We start from the raw sequence: 20,883 nt of genomic DNA, 5'->3' as shown, positions 1-20,883 counted from the left end.
TGGGGGACAGTTGGCATCTTGCCTCCTGAGCTGCTCAGCAGAATAGGGCCTTGAGCAAGGCACACTTGGATGATGATGTGGAGGCTGGCATCTGCACCTAGATGCTTTATATTTGTAATTTTGATGAGGCTGGATAACAAGGCAGTGTCTCCCACCTAACCCTCATGGCCTCCATGTCACCTTGTCCTCTAGGTGGGACGCTCGTCCCTGCTGGTGGGGAATCTCAAGAAGAAGTATGCACAGGGGTTCTTGCCTGAGAAACTTCCACAGCAGGATCACACCACCACCACTGACTCTGAGATGGAGGAGCCCTATCTGCAAGGTAGGCCTCTCATACCCCAAATGCCTTCCGATTTGGCTGAGCTGACCGGGAAGTAGACAGGGCCACAAAGGCAGGCCTCGCACACTTCCTCTAGCCGTATCCATGGAGGAACCCTGGCCAGAGAGTGGGTTAACATATCGGTCTATCAACCATTTCCCCCCGGGCCCTGCCCCCTAGAAAACAGAAGAGGGAAAGTCCCTGCCCTCGGGGAACTGTTTGTCCCTCGCCCCTCCCCCAGCCCCACTCTGGCCACGCACAGGATTCCAAGAGTTGCTTTTCCTGTGGGAGTCGCTGGCAGGAGGTGGGAGTGGGCAGGCAGGAGTGCCCCTCCTTCGCTGCCTCGGGAGCCGGCCCTCTGGCGCCACAGTGGCCAGGCGACGACGACTGCACTTGCAGCAGGAGCCACTGACTGAGCGGGGGCTACGTAGGATACAGAACTCCTGGGTTCTGTGATCCAGGGCAACAGCTGACCAGACGGGTCACGGTAGGGTAGGATAATTCCAGATCGGTTGTGACAGCATCCAGAGTATTCCCCACGAGCCCCCTCTCTTCCAGAGGGGTGCTGATTCTTCGCCACCTGTGTTTGCCTCAGGCTCGTAGCACTCGGACAGAAAACCTGTTAGGTGTCCGAGGGTCCGTCACCAAACACCACTGCTACTGGCCACGGTGGAAGAAACGTCTCTTCCCAAACCAGCAGCAAAAGCAGATGGGCATTTTCCAAGCCAGACCACCACTGCATGCCACAGCTGTGGGGACATGAGGAAGAGGCAGAGCAGAGAAGGGAGGCCTCGTGGGGTCCTGTGGGGGTTGCTCGTCTTTACACTTACTCTAGTTTCCATACTTTCCAGAATCCAAAGAGGAGGGTACTCCCCTCAAACTCAAGTGTGAACTCTGTGGCCGGGTGGACTTTGCCTACAAGTTCAAGCGTTCCAAGCGCTTCTGTTCCATGGCGTGTGCAAAGAGGTGAGTGGCCTCAGCCCTGTCGCTGTGCCAGCCCTTCCGCCTCCTCAGGATCGCACCTTGTGTCGTGTCCTACCTCCCTTCAGCGATCGATCGTCCATCCTGGGAGACCCTAGGTGTAGCTTATCCGCGTTCCGTCTTCCTCCACCAGCCTGGCAGTGGCACCGTGTCGCTAATCCGCCAGGTCCTGGAACCCAGAGCTCGAGTGAGCAGCCCCAAGTTCAAGGAGAGGAGGCAGTGCTTCAGCTCGGCTGTCCCTCCTGGGCCCCATTGAACCCGTCCTCTTTCCCTGCCCTTGGCAGCTACTGTCCCCACTGGGCAAGCCCTCCACCAGAGGCTTCGCGCCGAGCCGCTGTGCTCATTGTAGATGTTCTCTTTGTGCGCTTCACCCAGCGTAGACCGATGATCCTAGTCAGACACAGCGTCGTTTACTGCGTGCCTGCCGCGTGCTAGGCGCTGCTCTAGGCAGTTGATACGCCCTGGGTCATCTGGTCTTCAAAATAACTGTGAGGCAGGCATAACTGTGCCCTTCACACGCACTAGGAAACTGAGGCATAGAGGATAAGTAGTTGTGCCGAGCGGCATAGTTGGGGAGTTAGACCCATCTGACTCCAGAGCCCTATGTGGTCTTCATACCAAGGCAGAAGAGGCACCAATCCCAGAGCCCTGGACCCTCAAAGGAATAGAACTCTCTCAATCCCCAGGCAGAGAGGGGCTCCACATGCCGGCTGGAATAAGGCTGTCCTCAGCCCTGTGCTGGAGGTAATCAGGGTACCTCTGTGAAGCTCTGCCAAGCTACAGGCATATCTCATTTTATCATGCTTCCCAGATACTGCGCTTTTTACACATTGAAGGTGTGCGGCAACTCTGTGTCAGGCAAGTCCCATCGGCACCGTTTTTCCAACAGCATTCGCTCACTTCTTGTCTCTGTGTCACATTTTGGTAATTCTTGCAACATTTCCCTTTTCGTTATTATCACATCGCAGCGATCAGTGATCTTTGATGTTACTATGATTGTTCTGGGTTCTGTGAACTACTGCCACATAAGATGGTGAACTTAGTAAACGTCATGTGTGTTCTGAGTGCTCCACCAACCGACCGTTCCCCTGCCTCTCCCTCTCCTCAGGCCTCCCTATTCCTTGAGACACAACAGTGTTGAGATTAGGCCCATTAATAACCCTACTGTGGCCTCTAAGTGATCAAGTGAAAGGAAGAGGCACAGGTCTCTCACTTCCAATCAAAAGCTAGAAATGATTAAGCTTAGTGAGGAAGGCATGTGGAAAGCCAAGATGGCCAGAAGATAGGCCTCTGGTTCCAAACAGTTAGCCAAGTTGTGAATGCAAAGGAAAAGTTCTTGAAGGAAATTAAAAGTGCTACTCCAGTGAACATGCAAATGATAAGAAAGCAAAACAGCCTTATTGCGGATATGGACAAACTTTGAGTGGTCTACATAGAAGATCAAACCAGCCCCAACATTCCCTTAAGCCACAGTCTAATCCAGAGCAAGGCCCCGACTCTCTTCAATTCTGTGAAGCTGAGAGAGGAGAGGAAGCTGCAGAAGAAAAATCTGAAGCTGGCTGAGGTTGGTTCATGAGATTTAAGGGAAGAAGCCATCTCGTTTTATAAAAATGCATAGTGAGGCAGCAGGTGCTGATGTAGAAGCTGCAGCCAGTTACCCAGAAGATCCGGCTACAGTAATTCAGGAAGGTGGCCGTGCTAAACAACAGATTTTCAATGCAGACAAAACAGCCTGTTATTGGAAGAAGACACCGTCTAGGACTTGCGTAGCTAGAGAGAAGTCTGTGCTTGGCGTCATAGCTTCAGAGGACAGGCTGACTGTCGTGTTAGGGGCTAATGCAGCTGGTGAGTTGTTGGAAGTTGAAGTCTATGCCCATGGACCATTCTGAACATCCCTTAAGAATTAATGCTACATCTACTCTGCCTGTGCTCTGTCAGTGGAACAACAAAGCCTGGATGACAGCACATCTGTTTATGGCATGGTTTAGTAAATATTTTAAGTCCACTGTTGAGACTTACTGCTCAGGAAAAAAGATTTCTTTCAGAATATCACTGCTCAAGGAGCCTGGGTGGCTCAGTCAGTTAAGTGTCTGACTTCAGCTCAAGTCATGATCTCATAGTCTGTGAGTTCAAGCCCCATGTCGGGCTCTGTGCTGACAGCTCAGAGCCTGGAGCCTGCTTTGGATTCTGTGTCTCCCTCTCTCTCTCGCCCCTCCCCCCCCTCAAAAATAAACATTAAAAAAAAAAAAAATACAGAATGTCACCACTCACTGAGACTGCACCTGGTCACCCACAAGCTCTGATGGAGATGGCAATGAGATTTCATGTTGTTTCCATGTGCCTGCTAACAAATATATCATCCATTCTGTAGCCCATGGATCAAGGGGTCATTTTGACTTTCAGGTCTTTTTTAAAAGTGCATTTTGTAAGACTCTAGCTGCCATAGATCGGGATGGTGGATCTGGGAAGAGTCCATTAAAAACTTTCTGGAAAGGATTTGTCATTCTAGATGCCTTTAAGAATATTCAGGATGCATGGGACGTGCTCAAAATAGCAACATTAATGGAGTTTGGAAGAAGTTGATTCCCACCCTCATGGATGACCGTGAGGGGTTCAAGACTTCAGTGGAGGAAGTCCTTGCAGATGTGGTAGAAATAGCAAGAGAACCAGAATGAGGAGTGGAGCCTGAAGATGGGGCGGGGTTGCTACCATCTCGTGATGCAACTTGAATGGATGAGGAGTGGCTTCTTATAGAGGAGCAAAGAAAGTAAGAACGTGGTGGGTGGAATCTCCTGGTGAAGATGCTTGTGAAGACTGTTGAAATGACAACAAAGGATTACATAAACTGAGTTGATAAAGCAGTGGCAGGGTTTGAGAGGAGTCCCAATTTTGAAAGCAGTTCTGTGGGGAAAATGCTGTCAAACAGCATTGCACGTGACAAAGAAATCGTCCATGAAAGGGAGAGTCCATCACCATGGCAGACTTCACCGTTGTCTTATTTTAGGAACTTGCCCCAGCCTTCAGCACCCACCACCCTGATCAGGGAGCAGCTGTTGGCATCGAGGCGAAACCCTCCATCAGCAAAAAGGTTATTTATGATTCACTGAAAGCTCAGATGATGGTTAGCGATTTTTAGCAATAAGGTATTTTTTTATTTTATAAAATTTTTTTAATGTTTATTTTTGAGAGAGAGAGAGACAGAGCACAAGCAGGGAAGGGGCAGAGAGAGAGGGAGACACAGAATCCAAAGCAGGCTCCGGGCTCTGAGCTGTCAGCACAGAGCCTGACGCGGGGCTTGAACTCACAAACTGTGAGGTCATGACCTGAACCGAAGTCGGACGCTTAACCAACTGAGCCACCCAGGCGCCCCAGCAATAAGGTGTTTTTAAATTAAGGCATGTACATTGGTTTTTTTAGACATAATGCTATTGCATGCTTAATAAACTCCAGTGTAACGTAAACCTTACTTTTATATGCATCAGGGAACAAACAGAAGTCATCTGACTCTCTTTATTGCGAGCCCTCTCTGGAACCGACCCCGCAGTGTCTGTGAGGTGCGCCTGTACCTCCCAGCAGGACTGCAAGGCAGCTGTCTTCTGGCACCAGTGCCTTTCAGTGTAGACCATGTCGGCCACGAGTTCTTCGCATGACCTGAGTTGTCATGTTGAGCACTTGCCACACGTTAGCTCATGTCACTGTTGGACCGAGTTCGGGAAGTGAGCCGTCTCATCCCCAGCTCCAGATGAGGAAACTGAGGCTCAGAGATCCAGTGGCTTACCCAGAGTCACACAGCTAGCAGTCAGTGGTAGACCCAGGATCGGCGCAAATAGACAGACTCAGATGTTGCTGGAGAGCCCGGCTGCTGTCATGCTGCCCGAGGCCCGTACTCCCCATGACTGTGCTCTGACTTCCGTCCTTCCCCGACTCCGGCAGGTACAACGTGGGGTGCACCAAACGAGTGGGGCTTTTCCACTCGGACCGGAGCAAGCTTCAGAAGGCAGGAGCCACGACCCACAACCGCCGCCGGGCCGGCAAAGCCAGTCTGCCACCACTTACCAAGGATACCAAGAAGCAGGTGAGATGCCGGCTTGACACAAGTCCCCGCCAACTTCCCTTCTTAAGAGGCCCGGGACACCCGCATGCCTTTCCCACTGCTGACTAAGTATACTCTGCTATGTCCTCATTTCTCACAACCTTCTCAGGTCCCTTAAGGGGCCCTTGCATTTGGACCCATGGATGCTTAGGGGTGGTTTCCCTTGCCCCTTCCTCACCTCTCCCCTTCCAGTTTGCTTCCATCCTTCTGGGAGCCTGGAAGTGGGGTCTCCTCTGCCTGGCCCGGTTATCTCATGTCTCACGTGGAGGGCTGGGTGGGGAGGCAGCCTATACCCTTTCCCCCACATCTCATTGGCTCTTTTTGGTTTTTTTCTTAATGTTTATTTTTGAGTAAGAGAGAAAGAGCATGAGCGGGGGAGGGACAGAGAGAGAGGGAGACACAGAATCCGAAGCAGGCTCCAGGCTCTGAGCTGTCAGCACAGAGCCCGACACGGGGCTCGAACTCACGAACCGTGAGACCATGACCTGAGCCGAAGATGGCCGTTTAACCAACCGAGCCACCCAGGCGCCCCGTCATTGCCTCCTCAAACACAGAGCACTGAGTTCTTGAAGCCTCTACCAGGACCATGGGTATTCATTCGTTAACTATTTTGTAGCCCCAGCCGTATGCTGAGAGGCGCTGTAGCGCTGTGAGGCGCTAAGGCTCTAAGTCACCCTGCGGGAGCCCACGGCCTAGTGGGACATTTCAGAACCTGATGTATTTTTGCTGCTTGTTGTCACTTGGGTCATAAACCTCTTTAAGACTCTGAGGAAAGCTGCCATCCAACATGCACATGCCCAGGAAATTCTCCATGCTGTTTCGTAGACCACCCCTGAAACCCATAGAGCCCTGGTTTAAAACCCCACATCTAGAAGAAACAACAGACATAGAGTCAGGTCATTGCCGTGCAGTGCGGTGCACGTGCCAGTACTGGGAGGACAAGAGAGGGGACAGCCCGGAAGATGCTTTGATCTAGGAATTCAAAGGTATGTAGTCATGGACCAAGTAGAAGGAGGACACCACTTGCTTTGCCTGTCACTCTGCTAGACGTGGGTGGTTCTCCCATCAGGAAGCCAACCATTCTCTCTGCCCCCCAGCCAACAGGCACCGTGCCCCTCTCGGTCACGGCCGCGTTGCAGCTGACACACAGCCAGGAAGACTCCAGCCGTTGCTCGGATAACTCAAGCTATGAGGAGCCCCTGTCACCCATCTCAGCCAGTTCGTCCACCTCCCGCCGGCGACAAGGCCAGCGGGACCTGGAGCTCCCTGACATGCACATGCGGGACCTGGTGGGCATGGGGCACCACTTCCTACCAAGCGAGCCCACCAAATGGAATGTAGAAGATGTCTACGAGTTCATCCGCTCCCTGCCAGGTAAGACCCCTGACAGTCCCACACCTGCCCGGGATAGCATCGCACGGGAGAGAGGGAGAGACCTCCCCTCCCCCGACCAGGAAATGACTCAGTTGATGACTCAGGCTCACGAATGGGAGTGCAGAGATGAGTCAGTGAGGTTCCCGCCTGGAAGAGTGTACTTTCTAGTTCAGAACACAACTGTAAGTTAAATCCTGTGCCTGTAATGAGGTGTATTTGCTGCCATGGTGAGCCGGCTGTGTGAAATGCAGAGGGGACGGTGAGTCGACCCCTGTGTCTCTCCTGGGACAGAGTATGAGAGGAGCCAAGTGGAATGTAGGCAACCTGTCAAAGAGAAAGCCAGCAGAGGACAGTGGGAGCTGGAAACCGCAGGCGGGCAGGCCTCGGCCAGCTGGAGAGATGGCACCCTGTGGGGGGGGGGGGGGGGCGGCGTGTGAACAGAGGCACACAGACGTGCAAGTCTGCCGCGTACCCAGGACTGCACACAACCCTGGCGGGGAGTGCACGTGGTTTTGAGGGCTACAGTTTAGAAATGAACCCTGGAAGGCAAACCTCACGTTACTCACAGATGCTCTCTGTGGGATCACACAACCTCTCTACTGTTGTTTCTGCCCAGTCTCACCCGGCCGCTGGCCACACCAGGTACAGAGGGGCCGCCACAGGCCTGGGACTCCAAACCTGGAGTGGAAATAGCGGTTGAGAGCACACCCTTGTGTGTCAGGACTGGGCTCGCATCCTGGCTCTGCCCCTTAGCTCAGTGTGTTAGTCATCTGTTGCTGCGCCCCCAGAATATATCCCCACACGGTCACTGTCGGGAAGGAATCTGGGAGTGGCTTGGCTGGGCAGTTCTGCCCCAGGGCCTCTCACAAGGTTGCGATGAAGATGTGGCTTCCCTGGGGCTGCGGAATCCTGTTCTGAGGTGCCGCACTGCCCTGATTCTCGAGGAGGGTATGGCTGCCCACAGCGGGTGTCAGTTCCTCTCAGTATGGGCCACTCACGCTTGGGTGTTCCCAGGACGTGGCAAGCACTTGCCCTACAGCTGGTGGTCCGGGACATCAGGTGGAAGCCACTGTGCCCCTTTTGATCTAGATTCCGAAACCACGTGGTGTCACTTTCACACTGTCACACAGGTCGTAAAACCACGTGGTGTCACTTTCACACTGTCACACAGGTCGTGCCTGCGGGGGCATAAAAGGGAAGCCAGGTTGATTTGGAGCTGTCTGAGGGCCGGTTACCATAGTTCCCCAGTCACAGGCCCCAGTGATTCATGTCCCTCCCTCAAGTAGACCACCCCCACCCCCACCCTGACCCCATAGGCCTCATTCCATGACAGCAGGGGCTCGAAGCCCAGGATCTCAACCACCGAACTCAGGTCCAGGCGTGGAGGAGCTCCTGCGGCCAGTTCCTCTCGATCTGAACACCTGAGAGCTAGAGACATGTGACCCGTCTCCTTCCACAAACCCCAGATCTGGCGGGACAGGCACAGGGTCACCGCAGTGGGCATGCTTGTTCAACAAGGGGAAAACGGGGGATACAGGAGCCATGGCACTAGTTCCGAAACCTAGCACGGACACATGTTGGCATTTCCCGAATTAGGACTCAGAGCCTAGGAGTGACTTTCTTTCCCTTTCTTGGTTCCACCCTCTGAGTCATCCTTTCTTTCCCATGAAAGGCAGCCTGGGCTTTCAGCAGGGGCGTTTTCTCAGCCTGTTTGTACTGCTCCTCATTTTCTATGACTTCTGACCCTTTCGGTTGGAGCAGTGTCTGTGCAAGTACGATTCTCTTAAAATCTTTGTGGGCTTCCTATGCGAGTTGTTGGGGTTCACTCCATTAGACAAAACCCATACCCAAAAATGCTCCAAGGTAAGCCTTCCTCTCTGTCGGCTTCTTCTGAAGCTGGGGGACAGTGCCCCTAACCTCTCAGAAGTTCCGCTGTTGAATGGCGAGGATCCGTGAGGCACGCCCATGACATCCTTAGAGAGCCCTCTGAGGCAGCACCTTCATGCTTCCAAGGTCTTAGTGAAAGATTGATCACACCCTCAGTTCCGTCTCTAGCCCGTGTCCCACGTCCTGGCTTTGACCTCTGCCTAGAGACTACTTCGTAGTTTCAGCCTCATTTGCTGTCAGAGAGGCTAGCGATTTTCAAACCAGCCAGTCCTAGCTCCTTGATGTGGAACTGTTCTGCCTTTTCCTTGCCTCTCCTCAGTTTCCTGTGAGCAGCATCAGACGCCAGGTGAAGCCTCTGGCATTCTGCTGGAAACATCCTCAGATTGCTCAGTTCGTGAGGCACGTTAAACTCACCGCGTGACCCCCGCGGCAGGGCGGCCACATTTGCTCCGTTTTTTCCGATTTCCAGGAACAGTTTCCTCACTTTCCTCGAAGCCTCACCCAGTTTCCTCACAGGCCGTCAGACTCCCGCCGAGCCTCAAGCCTCTCTGAGTGTCTGAGACGCCTCACTGACTCCTCACGGTCCTTCCAGCTGCCGCCTCCTGGCCATGGAAGCACCCCTCTTCCGGGAACCAAACTTCATTCGTTAACCCCAGAGTGTAGTGGCTGCTACCCCGGGTTCTGCGGGTCGGGGATGCGGCTTAGCTGCGCAGCACTGGCCTGGGCTCTTACGAGGCCTCCATCGGGATGGCAGCCAGAGTGCAGTTGTCTGGTCTGGAGCCGAAGGACCGGTTCCAAGGTGCCCCACCCAGGCGGCCTCAGTTCCTGTCCACCTGGGCCTCTTCGGAGTGCTGCTCCAGGGTCCTCACGATACGGTCGCCAGCTTCCTCCAAAATAAAGCAAGGTGGCACCTGCTGTACCCTTGGTGACCTAGGCCTGGAAATCACACGCGGTCACTCCTGCAGCACCGTGTTGCTCTGCTGGGTCCGCCCAGTCCATTGAGGGGAGGGTCCAGTGAGGACACACGCGTGAATGAGGAGGTGGGACCACTGGGGAAGTCGCTTGGCCTCTGACGGCAGGATGGCCTTCCTCGAGGTGCGGGGCGGCCGGGAGGGTTAGACGAGATCGCACGTCTCCCGCGCAGTGACCGCCAAGCGCGAACGCGGGAGCTCAGGGTGATGCGGTCCTTGGTGGTGTCCCCTCAGGCTGCCAGGAGATCGCAGAGGAGTTCCGCGCCCAGGAGATCGACGGGCAAGCCCTGCTGCTGCTCAAGGAGGACCATCTGATGAGCGCCATGAACATCAAGCTGGGGCCGGCCCTGAAGATCTACGCACGCATCAGCATGCTCAAGGACTCGTAGGGCCGGCCGGAGAGCCAGGGGTCTGGCCCGGGCTCCTCCTCCCGACTGAGCAGAGCCAGGCGGACGTTCCTGAGGGGCCCAGAAACGGGGCCAGTCGGAGGGAAGGGCTCTCCCTGTGGGGCGTGGCTGGTGAGGAGGGCTTGGCACCCCCTCAATGGCTCTCAGGGGCCTTTCTTTCTGTGGGAGGGGCAGAGAGGTAGGTGGCGCAGAAGATGGGGCTTTATGCTTGTAAATATTGATAGCACTGGCTTCCTCCAAAGTCCCAATACTCTAGCCCCGCTCTCTTCCTCTCTTTCTGTCCCCCATTTTCCAGGGGGCATATGGTCAGGGCTCCCCAACCTGAGTTGGGTTACTTCCAAGGGCAGCCGTCAGGCCTGGATAGAGGCCTCGCGAGCCCTTGCCTGCCTTCCTCCCGCTTCTTTCTCCAGGCCTGGCTAACTCTTCCGTTGCCAGCTTCTCCCCCTTCGGCCCGTTTCTGAAGCAGCCAGGGGCTCTCCCCCTTCACCCTCTGCAGGTGGAGCGAGAGAAGCTGGGCCCGGTTCGGCCACGCCCACTGGCACAGACGCCTTAACGCTGTGTGTGTGACTGGATGACTGTGTAGGAGCCTGGACTGACAGATGGGCCCAGAGCCACCCTCTGGCACCTCCAGGTGTTCTGTAGCAAACAGCCACTTAGTGCTTTGTCCTGGACTCCACTCAGCCTCAGGATGGGGAATAGAAAGGGAGGGCAGCCTCTGTGCAGAGAGGCGAGATCAGGCGGTTTTCCTTTCCAGAGTGGGCACGCTGTCTCCGAAGCCCTTCCCACACTGTGAAGTCCCCCCGACCGCCCTGCTGTGCCACGAACAGCATTAAGGGAGCTGCTGTAGGCCGGGCGGGGCCTCCTGGCCTGTCCGCCCGCCCGCCCGCCCCAGGAGCCCCTGAGTGGGGGCCCAGAGAACGCCTGAGGGCAGAGAAGAGCCAGGGTGGCGTTGCCTCGAAGAAGGCAGCCTTGGGCCTCCAGCTCCCACGCTTGTTTGCCTCTCGAACTTGCTAGCAATTTGAGCTACCTGCGGAGGAGGCGGGGCAGGAAGGGCGAGGGCCTGCCTCTGACTTGCCCTGTCCTCGGAGGCTCCTGGGGGAGGAGCGGGGCTCTCCCTGGGAACAGGGTGGGCACCTTTCTCAGCTTGTTCTATTCCCCACACACACCCCCAGGCAGGGTTGGAAATGAAGGACTTTTTTAACCTTTTGTTTTCATTTTTTAAAAATAAATCTGTAAAATCTGTTTCTTCTGTGCCTTTCTCCACTGGCTCCTTTTCGTCCACAAGGAGAGGGGTGGTTTCCTGGGTTGGGGGAGGGACGGCCTTAACTGGACAGCATGCCCTCCACGCTTTGCTGGGGCCCGGTCCGTGGTCTGAGGGCGCCCTTCGCCCCATTTCGCAGGAGGAAGCTGACACGGCCTCTCTTTCACCTGTGTCCCTTGGAGCGGGAGGGTCCAGAGCCCCTTAGCTCTGAGTCCCCCTCTCACTTCCCGCAGGGGAGACGCAGTGCTCTTGGGCCAGGAATAACCTGGAACACCTGGGGCAGAGCCCAGACTCTTCCATCCCCAGGCACACACCCTCGGTTGTTGCTGCGCAGTGGCTCCGTGTCCGAGAGCCCTTGGGATGGCTTTGGTTCACTCGGCAGTTTCTGAGCAGTTGTGGGATGTTGGAATAGCTAATTATTAGAGGCTTTGTCCTCGCGCAAGGGACACCTAAGTCTTGAATGAGGAAGAAAGGGCATTCTCGACGCAGGTGGCTCTGCAAAGGCATGGGGGGTGGGGTGTGGATGGTGGGACTCGAGCTGAGCTGGCGGGAGTAGCCCCGGTGTGTGCGGCCAACAGCGGCTTGTGTGGCCCTGTGCCTCCCTGAACCAGGCCTCGTGGAGCGCAAAGCAGCCCCTGCCCTGCCCAAATGGAGCTGAAACTCCCTTATGAAACTCCTGCGCCTGACCTCCTGCTCCTTCCAGCCTCTGGGTTTTTCCTTAAGGCAGTGTTTCTGCTTGTTTAAAATGTGGGTTTGAGGCCTGGGCCCCAGCACACTGAATCAGTCTCCAAGGGTGGAGCCCGGGAAGATATGGCATAACTTCTAGGAGTTTGATACCGCCTCTTTGGAAAGCCAGTTAAATTGTTAACTACTACCTGGAGGAGGAGAAGGAGAAGCCGACTTAGGAGTTTGATTACCCAGAGGCCGGAGCCCGGACTGGAGGGGCGGCTCTGCCAGGGCCAGGCGGGGCGGAACCCAGGGGAAAGCGGGAAGGCGCGGGGAACCACCCGGTGGAGGAATGCAGGCCCAGCGGGCAGGTGCGCTAGGGCCCCGTGCAGATCCGGACAAGCCCCTTCACCCCAGACCCCCATTTTCCCTTCTGGGGAAAGTGAAAGCCAGGCCTCTCCTGAATTTGTTCTTCATGTGTGGTGAAGGAGGAAGACACCGAAACTCCTAAAAGGGGCCATGGTGAATTCGAGGGCACTGACACAAGCAAATACTGGTGGTTTTGTTCGGGTGACAGGCCCCACCTGTTGTAAGTTGGAAGGGTGCTTCTTTAAATTTTTTTTAAACATGTATTCATTTTTGGGAGACAGAGAGAGACAGAGTCCGAGCCGGGGAGGGTGCGAGAGAGAGGGAGACACAGAATCGGAAGCAGGCTCCAGGCTCCGAGATGTCATGTCAGCACAGAGCCTGACGCGGGGCTCGAACCCACAAACAGTGCGAGTGTGACCTGACCTGAGCTGAAGTAGGAAGCTTAACAGAGCCACCCAGGCAACCCGAAGCTTGCTTCTTTAAATCCATAGGGAGAGCCCCTGCTTGCGAAAGCTCACGGTAGGCCACTTTTACCAAAACCCTACAGCAGTACCCGTTTCCACCAAGGAAAACAAATGCCAAGAGGGTTTTTGTTTTATGAAAAAAGGCAAAAAGTGAAAATAGCCTTTGCTTTGCAGCAAGCTGCCATAGAAGCTCATGCAGTGCTAGGCCCTTCCGGGGACCGGGGACCCAGGGACCGAGCTCCTTCCGGAGACCGTGCTCCTTCCGGGGACCTGGGACGTGTGGCATCTCCGTCCCCACAGCTCTGGGAGCATCTGTGCTTTGTCTCCATTTATTTTGTGTATCCGTTAGCAAGGCGACAGTGCCCTAAGGGAGCAGAAAAGCCCACCATGGGTTACCCTTTGGATCCGGGAACGCTGAAAAAAACTTTCCATATAAAGTAATGATTCAATTAAAACTTCGCTTTTATGCCTTTTCTACTGAGGGCAGTTTTCATAAAGAACTCTCTTCTTTCAGATAGCAGGAAAACCTGTATTCGTTCTTGTTTACGCTTTACTCAGAATTTTGAAGACTTTTTTGATCATGAGACACGGTTTAAAAAAAAAAAGGTCTCCCGCTCTCATATACATACCTAAATATAGATCTCTGAAACAAAAATTTCATAAAACAATACCTACCTTTATGTGCAATACATTCTAATATTTTCTTTTCAATTCTCTTCCTGTTCATACGTTTAAATCTTGGTCTTGATCCCTGGCCCACAAAACTGATTTCTGAGAACTTGCAAACTGCACTTTTAGAAAACCCTGCCCAGTGTAAACTTTCCAAAACCCTTCCCTATCTTGTGTGGCTCTTACACTGTGCTGGGTGACCGGTGTATGTACCCCATTTTATTGTGAGTTGTCCAAGGTCACAACCAGGTGACCAGTGCCCTTGAGATCTGGCAGAACAGGATTTTTCCCTGGGCAGCAAACACCTTAGCGGGACTCACAGACCATAGTCCTCTCCCAGGGCTCCAAGATGCTGAAGAGAGGCGCAGGGACCCCCCAAGGCAGGTAAGAGAAGTCAGTACAAAATAGCTCAGAGCCTCTGGCCAACCAGAGCTGGCTCTCCTCAGATTCACCTTCTCCCAGGTGATTGGCCCCAAGGGGGTTCCCAGCCCCCACCCCATCCTGGGGCCGGTTTCCTCCAGCAGGCACCGCCCCCAAGGGAGTCCCCCTCAGGGCAGTTCATCCCTGCTGGCTTCTGTGGGTGTGGTTTCTGACAGATGGCCTGCAGCTGCTTTGTCCCAGTCACCAGGAACTGGTTATTTCTCCCCTGGCTCCAAGCTAGAGGGTTCTTCCTGGCAGGCTGTCCCCACAGCTTCTCGACATGGCTCTCAAGGAGAGACTCAGGTGAGTTGGGGACACTGCCAGCATGTGGGGGAAGATGGGGCAGGACAGCTGAACCGGCAGAAATCCAGTCTGGTGGCCAGAACAAGGCAAGGAGGAGGCACAAAGGCTGAGCCATGGAGATCCTGGGCAAAGGAGACTCTGACAGGGGACATCACTCAAGGGGTAGAGATGGTCCATGGGGCAGAGCTGGGTGGGGGCAGACTGCGTCCTGGGAGACCTTGTGGCTCCTGGGGGAGAGTGGGGTTACTCCCCTGGCTTCCCTGAACTCTGAGCCCCCTTGGTGAGCGAGAGAAAGGCCCAGTGCTGCGTCCCCTGCCATAGCCAAGACCTCTCTCTAGTCCCACTGGGACTGACCGTCTGGAGTTGAAATTTGTTCCCACTTCAGAACTAATGCTTGTTCTTTAACCCCTTCTTGAAAGCGAGGAGGTCGGAGAGGTTAGAGCTTGGGGTGGGCTTGAGGGACCACTTTCTGCAGGTGGAGGTGGGGCGGAGGGGGTGCCTTTGAAAATATCTGAGCAAGCCATGTGGAAGAATGGGTCAGGCAGGGGCCCCTGTGGACTAGGGTTCCCAGCTGGGGCATGGGAGGGGGCGGCAGGAGCTGGCAGGTGCCCACCCGGCCCTCACCCGGGGCCACTTGGGGCCCGCTCTGCCTGGCTGCCTTGGCTGAGGTCCAGTGCCCAAGATATGCATCAGCTCGCCCTACCGAGGTTGGGGGTTGGGGTGGGTGCCAGCTAAATGAGTCAAGGTGGTGAAGGCTGAGAGCGGTCCACTCTAGCCTTTTCTCGCCCCTGCAGCGCGGACAGGTGGTGTTTCCCAGAGTGTACCTCTAGGGTAGCATTGCTTCCGGGAGCCAGCTGCAGCCCGCCCTCCCGGAGCTTGGTGGGGCTGGTGTGTGCAAGGGGAGAGAAAGCTTCCTGCAGGAGAGGCACTGACCAGGGGAGGGGAGGCAGGGGGGATGTGAGGTGCCTTGGGGGAATATTAACCCAGCCAGAGACTGTTGGGAGAGGAGCGTTAAGGTTGAGCTGGGGCCAGGTCAAAAGGTGCCCCAAATGCCACATTCTGGCTTGGGAATCAGACAGACCTAAGTTCAAACTCAGCTCCACCGCTTAACCAGCCGTGTGACCTTGAGCAAGTGATTTAATGTTTCTGAGCCTCAGTTTCTTCATTTATAAGGTGGAGATAATCATGGCATCTCCTTCAAGTGATCAGACCTCAATGCGATACGGACATAAAACACCCAGCAGGCAGAGTGCCTCAGTAAATGCCTGAAGATATTTGTAGAGTGCAGACTTAACGCTGAAGCAAACAGAGTCTTGAGAAAGGAGTCACAGTTTGGGAAAGAATGAAGACAAGGAACCTGTTCATTGCTTCATTTAGTTTACTGAACAAATATTAATAGCACCAACCATGAGGCAGGCTCTCAAGTTTGGCCCCAAGAAAACAAAGGGTAATAAAACGGCCCTGCCGCCTGGCGGGGCAGAAGTCAGAGTAGAGTTTGGCAAGTGCTTGAGTAGAGGTTTGCACAGGTGCGGAAGAGCATATGGCAGCAGGTGTTGGAGGGGGAGGTCGAGGAAGGCATCACGAGGAGGAGGCTGGGTGTAGAAGAATTTTCTGGAGCTTGGTGATGGTTGATAGCAAAACAGCAATGTGGGCAAAGATACAGAGGTGGGGAAGACACTAAGTCATGGCAAGTTTAAGGAACTTCACGGAAAGAGACGGGGCAAGTTAGTAGTTACAGGAATCCAGATGAGAAGCAGAGGTGGGGAAGAAGGAGCCTGGGGCTCTGGTGGGGAGGCGGAAGCAAGAGAATTTGGTGACGAAGGGCTCCGAGGAGCGAGGAAGTGGTCCCACTTGGGTAACTTGGGACCCATCAGAGAGAACACGTGGACATTATGATTGCATTTACCAGGATGGAGGAGACCTGAGTGGGGAGCAGGTTTCTGAAGAAAATCGAGAGTTCCTTTTTGACTTAAGTTTGAGGCACTTAGGAGACATCCAAGTAGAGAGCCCAGGTGGCACCAGTGCCCCCGGGGGTCCTCTGTCACTGTACCCATGATGCCCAGAACAGTCCCACCAGAGAATCCGGGCAGTGGTTCGGCCCCACCCCAGTTCCAGGATGGAACGTGAGGAACTACACCACACAGTATAAGACTTTGGGTCTTTTTCCTGTGCTCCAGGCATAGAACTCCTAAAAACCTTGCAATTTCCTGAGTGATAGGACTATCTGTTGTTATTCACGATGAGTCACATGGTGACTTAGGGTAGGCCCCTCAATTGTCTCAGGATGGGACTAACCACCTGAATGGCCAAGTTGACTGTAGACTTGGAACTTTCAGCCCCGCCCCCGACCTCCAGGGAGGGAAGGCAGAGCTGGAGACTGGCTATAAAAACTCCTGAACAGCAACGTTTAGAAACTTCCCGGGTTGGTGAATGCATTCATATGCCGGGAGGGCGGCCCATTCCAACTCCGCGGGGCCAGAAGCTCCTGACCTCACTCTATGTAGCACTTCCTCTGGGTGTTCATGCATACCCTTTATAAATAAACCAGTAAAGATAAGTAAAGTGCCTCCCTGAGTTATGTGAGCGGCTCTGTGAGCAACTTATGGAACATGAGGAGGGGCTTGTGGGAACCCCTGAGTTATGGTCAATCAGCCAGAAGTAAGGGTGGCCCAGGATTTGCAACTGGCTTCTGAAGAGGGAGCCGTCTCACAGGACTGCACCCTTGACCTGTGGGATCTGGCACTAACTCCAGGTAAATAGTATAGAAATGAATCGAATTGTTGGACACTCACTTGAGGCTGGAGAAATGACTTGGTTGTTGGTGTTGGAAAACACCCCAGAGGGTGACTAGAACGTAAGGGGAAGCTGGACAAGAGAGGAGTATAAAGAAAGACATTTTCCTCCCTTAGAAAACATTAAAAAACAAAATTCATCTGAGTAAATCTGAAGATCTAATTGGGTTTATTTACTGATTCATGAACCAGGCATCATCTCAGCAGATAGAAAGGAGCTCCGAGGGGCCGTACAAAATGGAAGTCTTTTGTACGCAGAAGGGGATGGAGGAAAGGAGGCTTCTAGCTAAAAGTGGACTGTTTCAGGGTACCTGGCTGGCTCAGTCAGTTGAACATCCAACTCTTGATTTCGGCTCAGGTCGTGGTCTCATGGTTTGTGAGTTTGAGCCCCATGTGAGGCTCTGCGCTGACGGCGGGGAGCCTGCTTGGGATTCACTCTCTGCCCCTCTCTTGCTTGTGCGCACTCATTCTCTCTCTCTCTCTCTCTCTCTCTCTGTCTCTCAAAATAAATTTTTAAAAAAGTGGGCTGTTTCAGGTAAGGTCACTTTCCTTTGGGGGAACGTGGGGGGGTCTATCAGGCAGATAATCTCACTAGTGCTTACCAGGTAATTCTAGACGGACTGGTTAAAAGTTACATTCCTGGGAGAAGGTGAAGACTGCAATCCCCTTTGGTGCCAAGTCTGGGCTTGCTGACAGGGGGCTTCGTGTGAGTGCCTCCATTTGGGGCCCTGTTGTTTCTTTTTCAACACTTCCGCCCCCTTTCGATCAGACTCTCAGTTGAGTTGAGAGGCAGGTCCAAAGTGTCAACCTCCCAGCTGCCACTCCAAGTTCCCCCAGTTTTCGCTGCTCCTGTGTGATAGTCACAGGTCATGACCTCAGGATTACATTTGAAGTTGGTCCTTCTCTTCATTCCCCTTTTTGATGTTCCAGTCTCAGGAGATCATTTGCTCGGTGGTTAGGGGCTTTGAACGTGCATTTAAAGTTTTTGAGAGAGTACAGTGCCCCAGGGTTGCTCCTATGATTATCATAAGCAGGATACCTCTCCATATCTAGAGTGCACCAAAGAGCCATGGTCCCCAAGACCCAAATCAATCAAAATCAAATAAGTCAAACAAAGACCCCATTGAAGGAGTCCTCTTTTTAAGCCAAGTGGCCTGCTCAGCAATCTTATGCAACCTTGTTTCAACTTCCCAGAAGTGTTAATCCAGGTGCGGGAGGCGGTGTTGACCACAGCACAGATACCTCCTTGCTCAGCCCAAAGTTAATCAAGGGCTGTCCTATTGTCAAAAACCACCTTGGCCAGAGAGTCTAAGGACTTTCATTGGGCCGCCATTGCTCTAGCACAAAGCCATACTTTGAAAGTTAAGAAGAGTGTGCTGATCACAGCCTCATTTGTATTCACTCCCAGCCAGGGAGGTAGACACCTAAGGAAGCAAATCCTGAATCACAAAAGCCTCCTGGTAGGTCCTTTCTAACTTGGTGTAAATTTAGGGGAGTTGACCCACAGGGTGCCTTAGTTTGTTGGTGAACAGTTAGGGGCACAGCTAACCCATTAGGTAAGAGTCATCGCCTGGTTATGCACCAACCATGTAGGCATTCATAGGCCCAAAGGAAGATGGAAACCGCCCCAGACATAGACCCTGTGGGAGTACTGCTCCCGCTAGGGTGGCTCTGTGAATGGAGTCCACCACCATGGACAGATCAGAGTTTTTGAAAGCTAGCAGTCTGAAAGGTTACCTCCCTTTAGCAATGGCCTAGAGATACAGATGCTGGTGCTCTTTCCAGGCCAATGCCAGCATAAAGGAAAGAAAAGAACAAAGGGTTTTACGTTAAAGTAGGAGGTCTCCATCTGGCACCTTGGGTGGACGCGGTCTACCCGGCTGTCAGCCAGCTACTTCTCTTCCTCGTCAATTTGATCTGGAAGTCTCCAGCCTCTGCGCAGGACCAGATGTCAGGTGGAGCCTTCTTTAGCTGTGCAACGTGTACCCAAGGTTCAAGTCCCTAAAGGTGGCTGCCATCTGGGTAGCGAGGTGGACCTGGTATAGTCCCTTCCAAGGAGATTCAGGGCATTCTCTGTCCTTGTGACTCCCCGTCAGAAGGGTGGGAGAAACTTGGAAGCATCTGTTTGGAGAGTCAGAGCCAGATATTTCAGGAAACTAGAAGAATTCCAGGTCTAGTCCAGTTTACAGGCACTTAACAAAACCTCAAAGACAATACACAGGATTAGAATCTAGTATCTACAAAGGGACAAACATAATTTTTCTCTCTACAATTACCTCCACTTACCAAATATAATCACAGTAAAACTAATTTGTTTGCATTAAACCAACTTGATTATATAAGTGCGTTAAGAACAGTGGCTGATTGACCATACAAGTCCTTAAGACTGCTTTGTTGGAACTTTTCATAAGGAATTTCAGACTGAACTTTTAAGTCTTTGAGATAGGGAGCCAAGCCAAGGGCTCCACAGTAGATTTTACCTAAAATACCTACAGTTTGGGTGAATTCATATCCATCAAAACCTCGGTAATATAACTAGTGCTTCCCAAGGTGTCTTATTACAAGGAGAACCAGATTCACAGAGAACGTATGGAAATAACTAGCTATATTGCCATGAAAAACAAAACAAAACAAAACAATAGTTTCTAAATTCTGGAGGGATCAGGTCGGAGAAAAAGTAAATGTTTCATCTTTGTTTACAAAGGTACACACTTTACTGAATTGCTGTAACTCATGTAGCCTTGTAAGATAAAAGGTTTCCTTAAATACAGAAAAACAAAACATTAAGGAACCAGAAACACTTCAGACAAAAAGTCAGAATAAGTTACAAGCATCCTTCCTGCTCGTTCTGTCCCGTGGAATCAATACTTGTTCTGCTTGAATCAGTTTTCCTATTAGTTCTGGAGATTTTTACCCATTTCAGTTTTACGGTCTTAAAGTTATAAGAAACCTGTACTGAATCTCCTTAAAGCCGCAGCACTTTTGCAAAAGCATCAGAGTGAAACATACCATCTGGGAATGACAAAAGGCTCAAAAATGGCCATTGCTAAATAGCATTGAGAAGGGAATTTGATTATTTCTGTAACATACAACATTTTAAGATAATAGCCAGGATTGTGGCTGATAGCATGACACCAGGACATATCAGATTTCCAGGAGTTTCACATAATTTCTGGAACACTTGCATACTGCGCAAATACAACGCAAGGAAGGCTTCATATTACTTTTTTGACAATGCTCACCATGTAATTTAACATGTCAAATAAGCTACATCAGTTTGGCCTCTGTCTTTTTATAAGGAGAGAGAACAATTCTTTTATAGTTTTCCACAGATCCTGTGGAAAATCTCAAAGTTCCTTCCAGGTCAAAAAGACTTCCTTCAGCATGATATTGTAGGGGGAGGAGGAAAAAGTTGGTAAAAGGTCTTAAAAATACTTGAGCAAATAAGATCACAGGTTATTGGGGAGCATTAACTTGGTTATCTATTTAGCCATGACAATCAGAGACTCTGTAAACAAATACAGAGAGTTAAGTTGTAAAACAAAAAAGAGCTCTTTGCCCTTCTAATAGGGAAGGCTTGGTTCTCTTAAGCAATCAAAGATCTGATAGGAAACACAAGAAATTATTTTGACAGGCCACAAAAATCTTTGTTTTCTAGGCAGATTACTTAAAGGTAAAGAGAAAGCTCTGCAACCTCTTAGCAATATCTTATCTTTCTTTTTTTTTTTTTAATATCTTTCTTAGACCAACAGTCTAAGAAAACTGTCCTTTTAACAGAGAGGAAACCAATTTTTTTTTTTTAATTTTTTTTTCAACGTTTATTTATTTTTGGGACAGAGAGAGACAGAGCATGAACAGGGGAGGGGCAGAGAGAGGGAGACACAGAATCAGAAACAGGCTCCAGGCT

The 20,883-nt window shown here is 52.3% G+C and overlaps 2 protein-coding genes across 6 annotated transcripts in view; both read left to right on the top strand.

Annotated features, from left to right (window-relative positions):
* The window catches only part of PHC2 (polyhomeotic homolog 2), a 114,793-nt gene extending 103,519 nt beyond the window's left edge, over window positions 1-11,274 (top strand). For all 5 annotated transcript variants that reach the window (XM_040468489.1, XM_040468508.1, XM_040468499.1 and 2 more), the window contains 5 exons: window positions 193-322; window positions 1,171-1,285; window positions 5,234-5,375; window positions 6,491-6,767; window positions 9,860-11,274. In XM_040468489.1, coding sequence (XP_040324423.1) covers window positions 193-322; window positions 1,171-1,285; window positions 5,234-5,375; window positions 6,491-6,767; window positions 9,860-10,014 — 819 coding nt within the window. In that variant the 3' untranslated portion in view covers window positions 10,015-11,274. The remainder of the gene's footprint in view (window positions 1-192; window positions 323-1,170; window positions 1,286-5,233; window positions 5,376-6,490; window positions 6,768-9,859) is intronic.
* Window positions 11,275-13,246: 1,972 nt separating this feature from the next.
* The window catches only part of A3GALT2 (alpha 1,3-galactosyltransferase 2), an 18,815-nt gene continuing 11,178 nt past the window's right edge, over window positions 13,247-20,883 (top strand). The window contains exon 1 of the mRNA XM_040468476.1: window positions 13,247-14,184. Coding sequence (XP_040324410.1) covers window positions 14,162-14,184 — 23 coding nt within the window. The 5' untranslated portion in view covers window positions 13,247-14,161. The remainder of the gene's footprint in view (window positions 14,185-20,883) is intronic.

The sequence above is a fragment of the Herpailurus yagouaroundi genome, unplaced genomic scaffold (genome assembly GCF_014898765.1).
Source record: "Herpailurus yagouaroundi ecotype Mexico unplaced genomic scaffold, PumYag 77, whole genome shotgun sequence".
NCBI classification, from domain to species: domain Eukaryota; kingdom Metazoa; phylum Chordata; class Mammalia; order Carnivora; family Felidae; genus Herpailurus; species Herpailurus yagouaroundi.
This window is presented reverse-complemented; position numbering and strand designations above follow the sequence as displayed.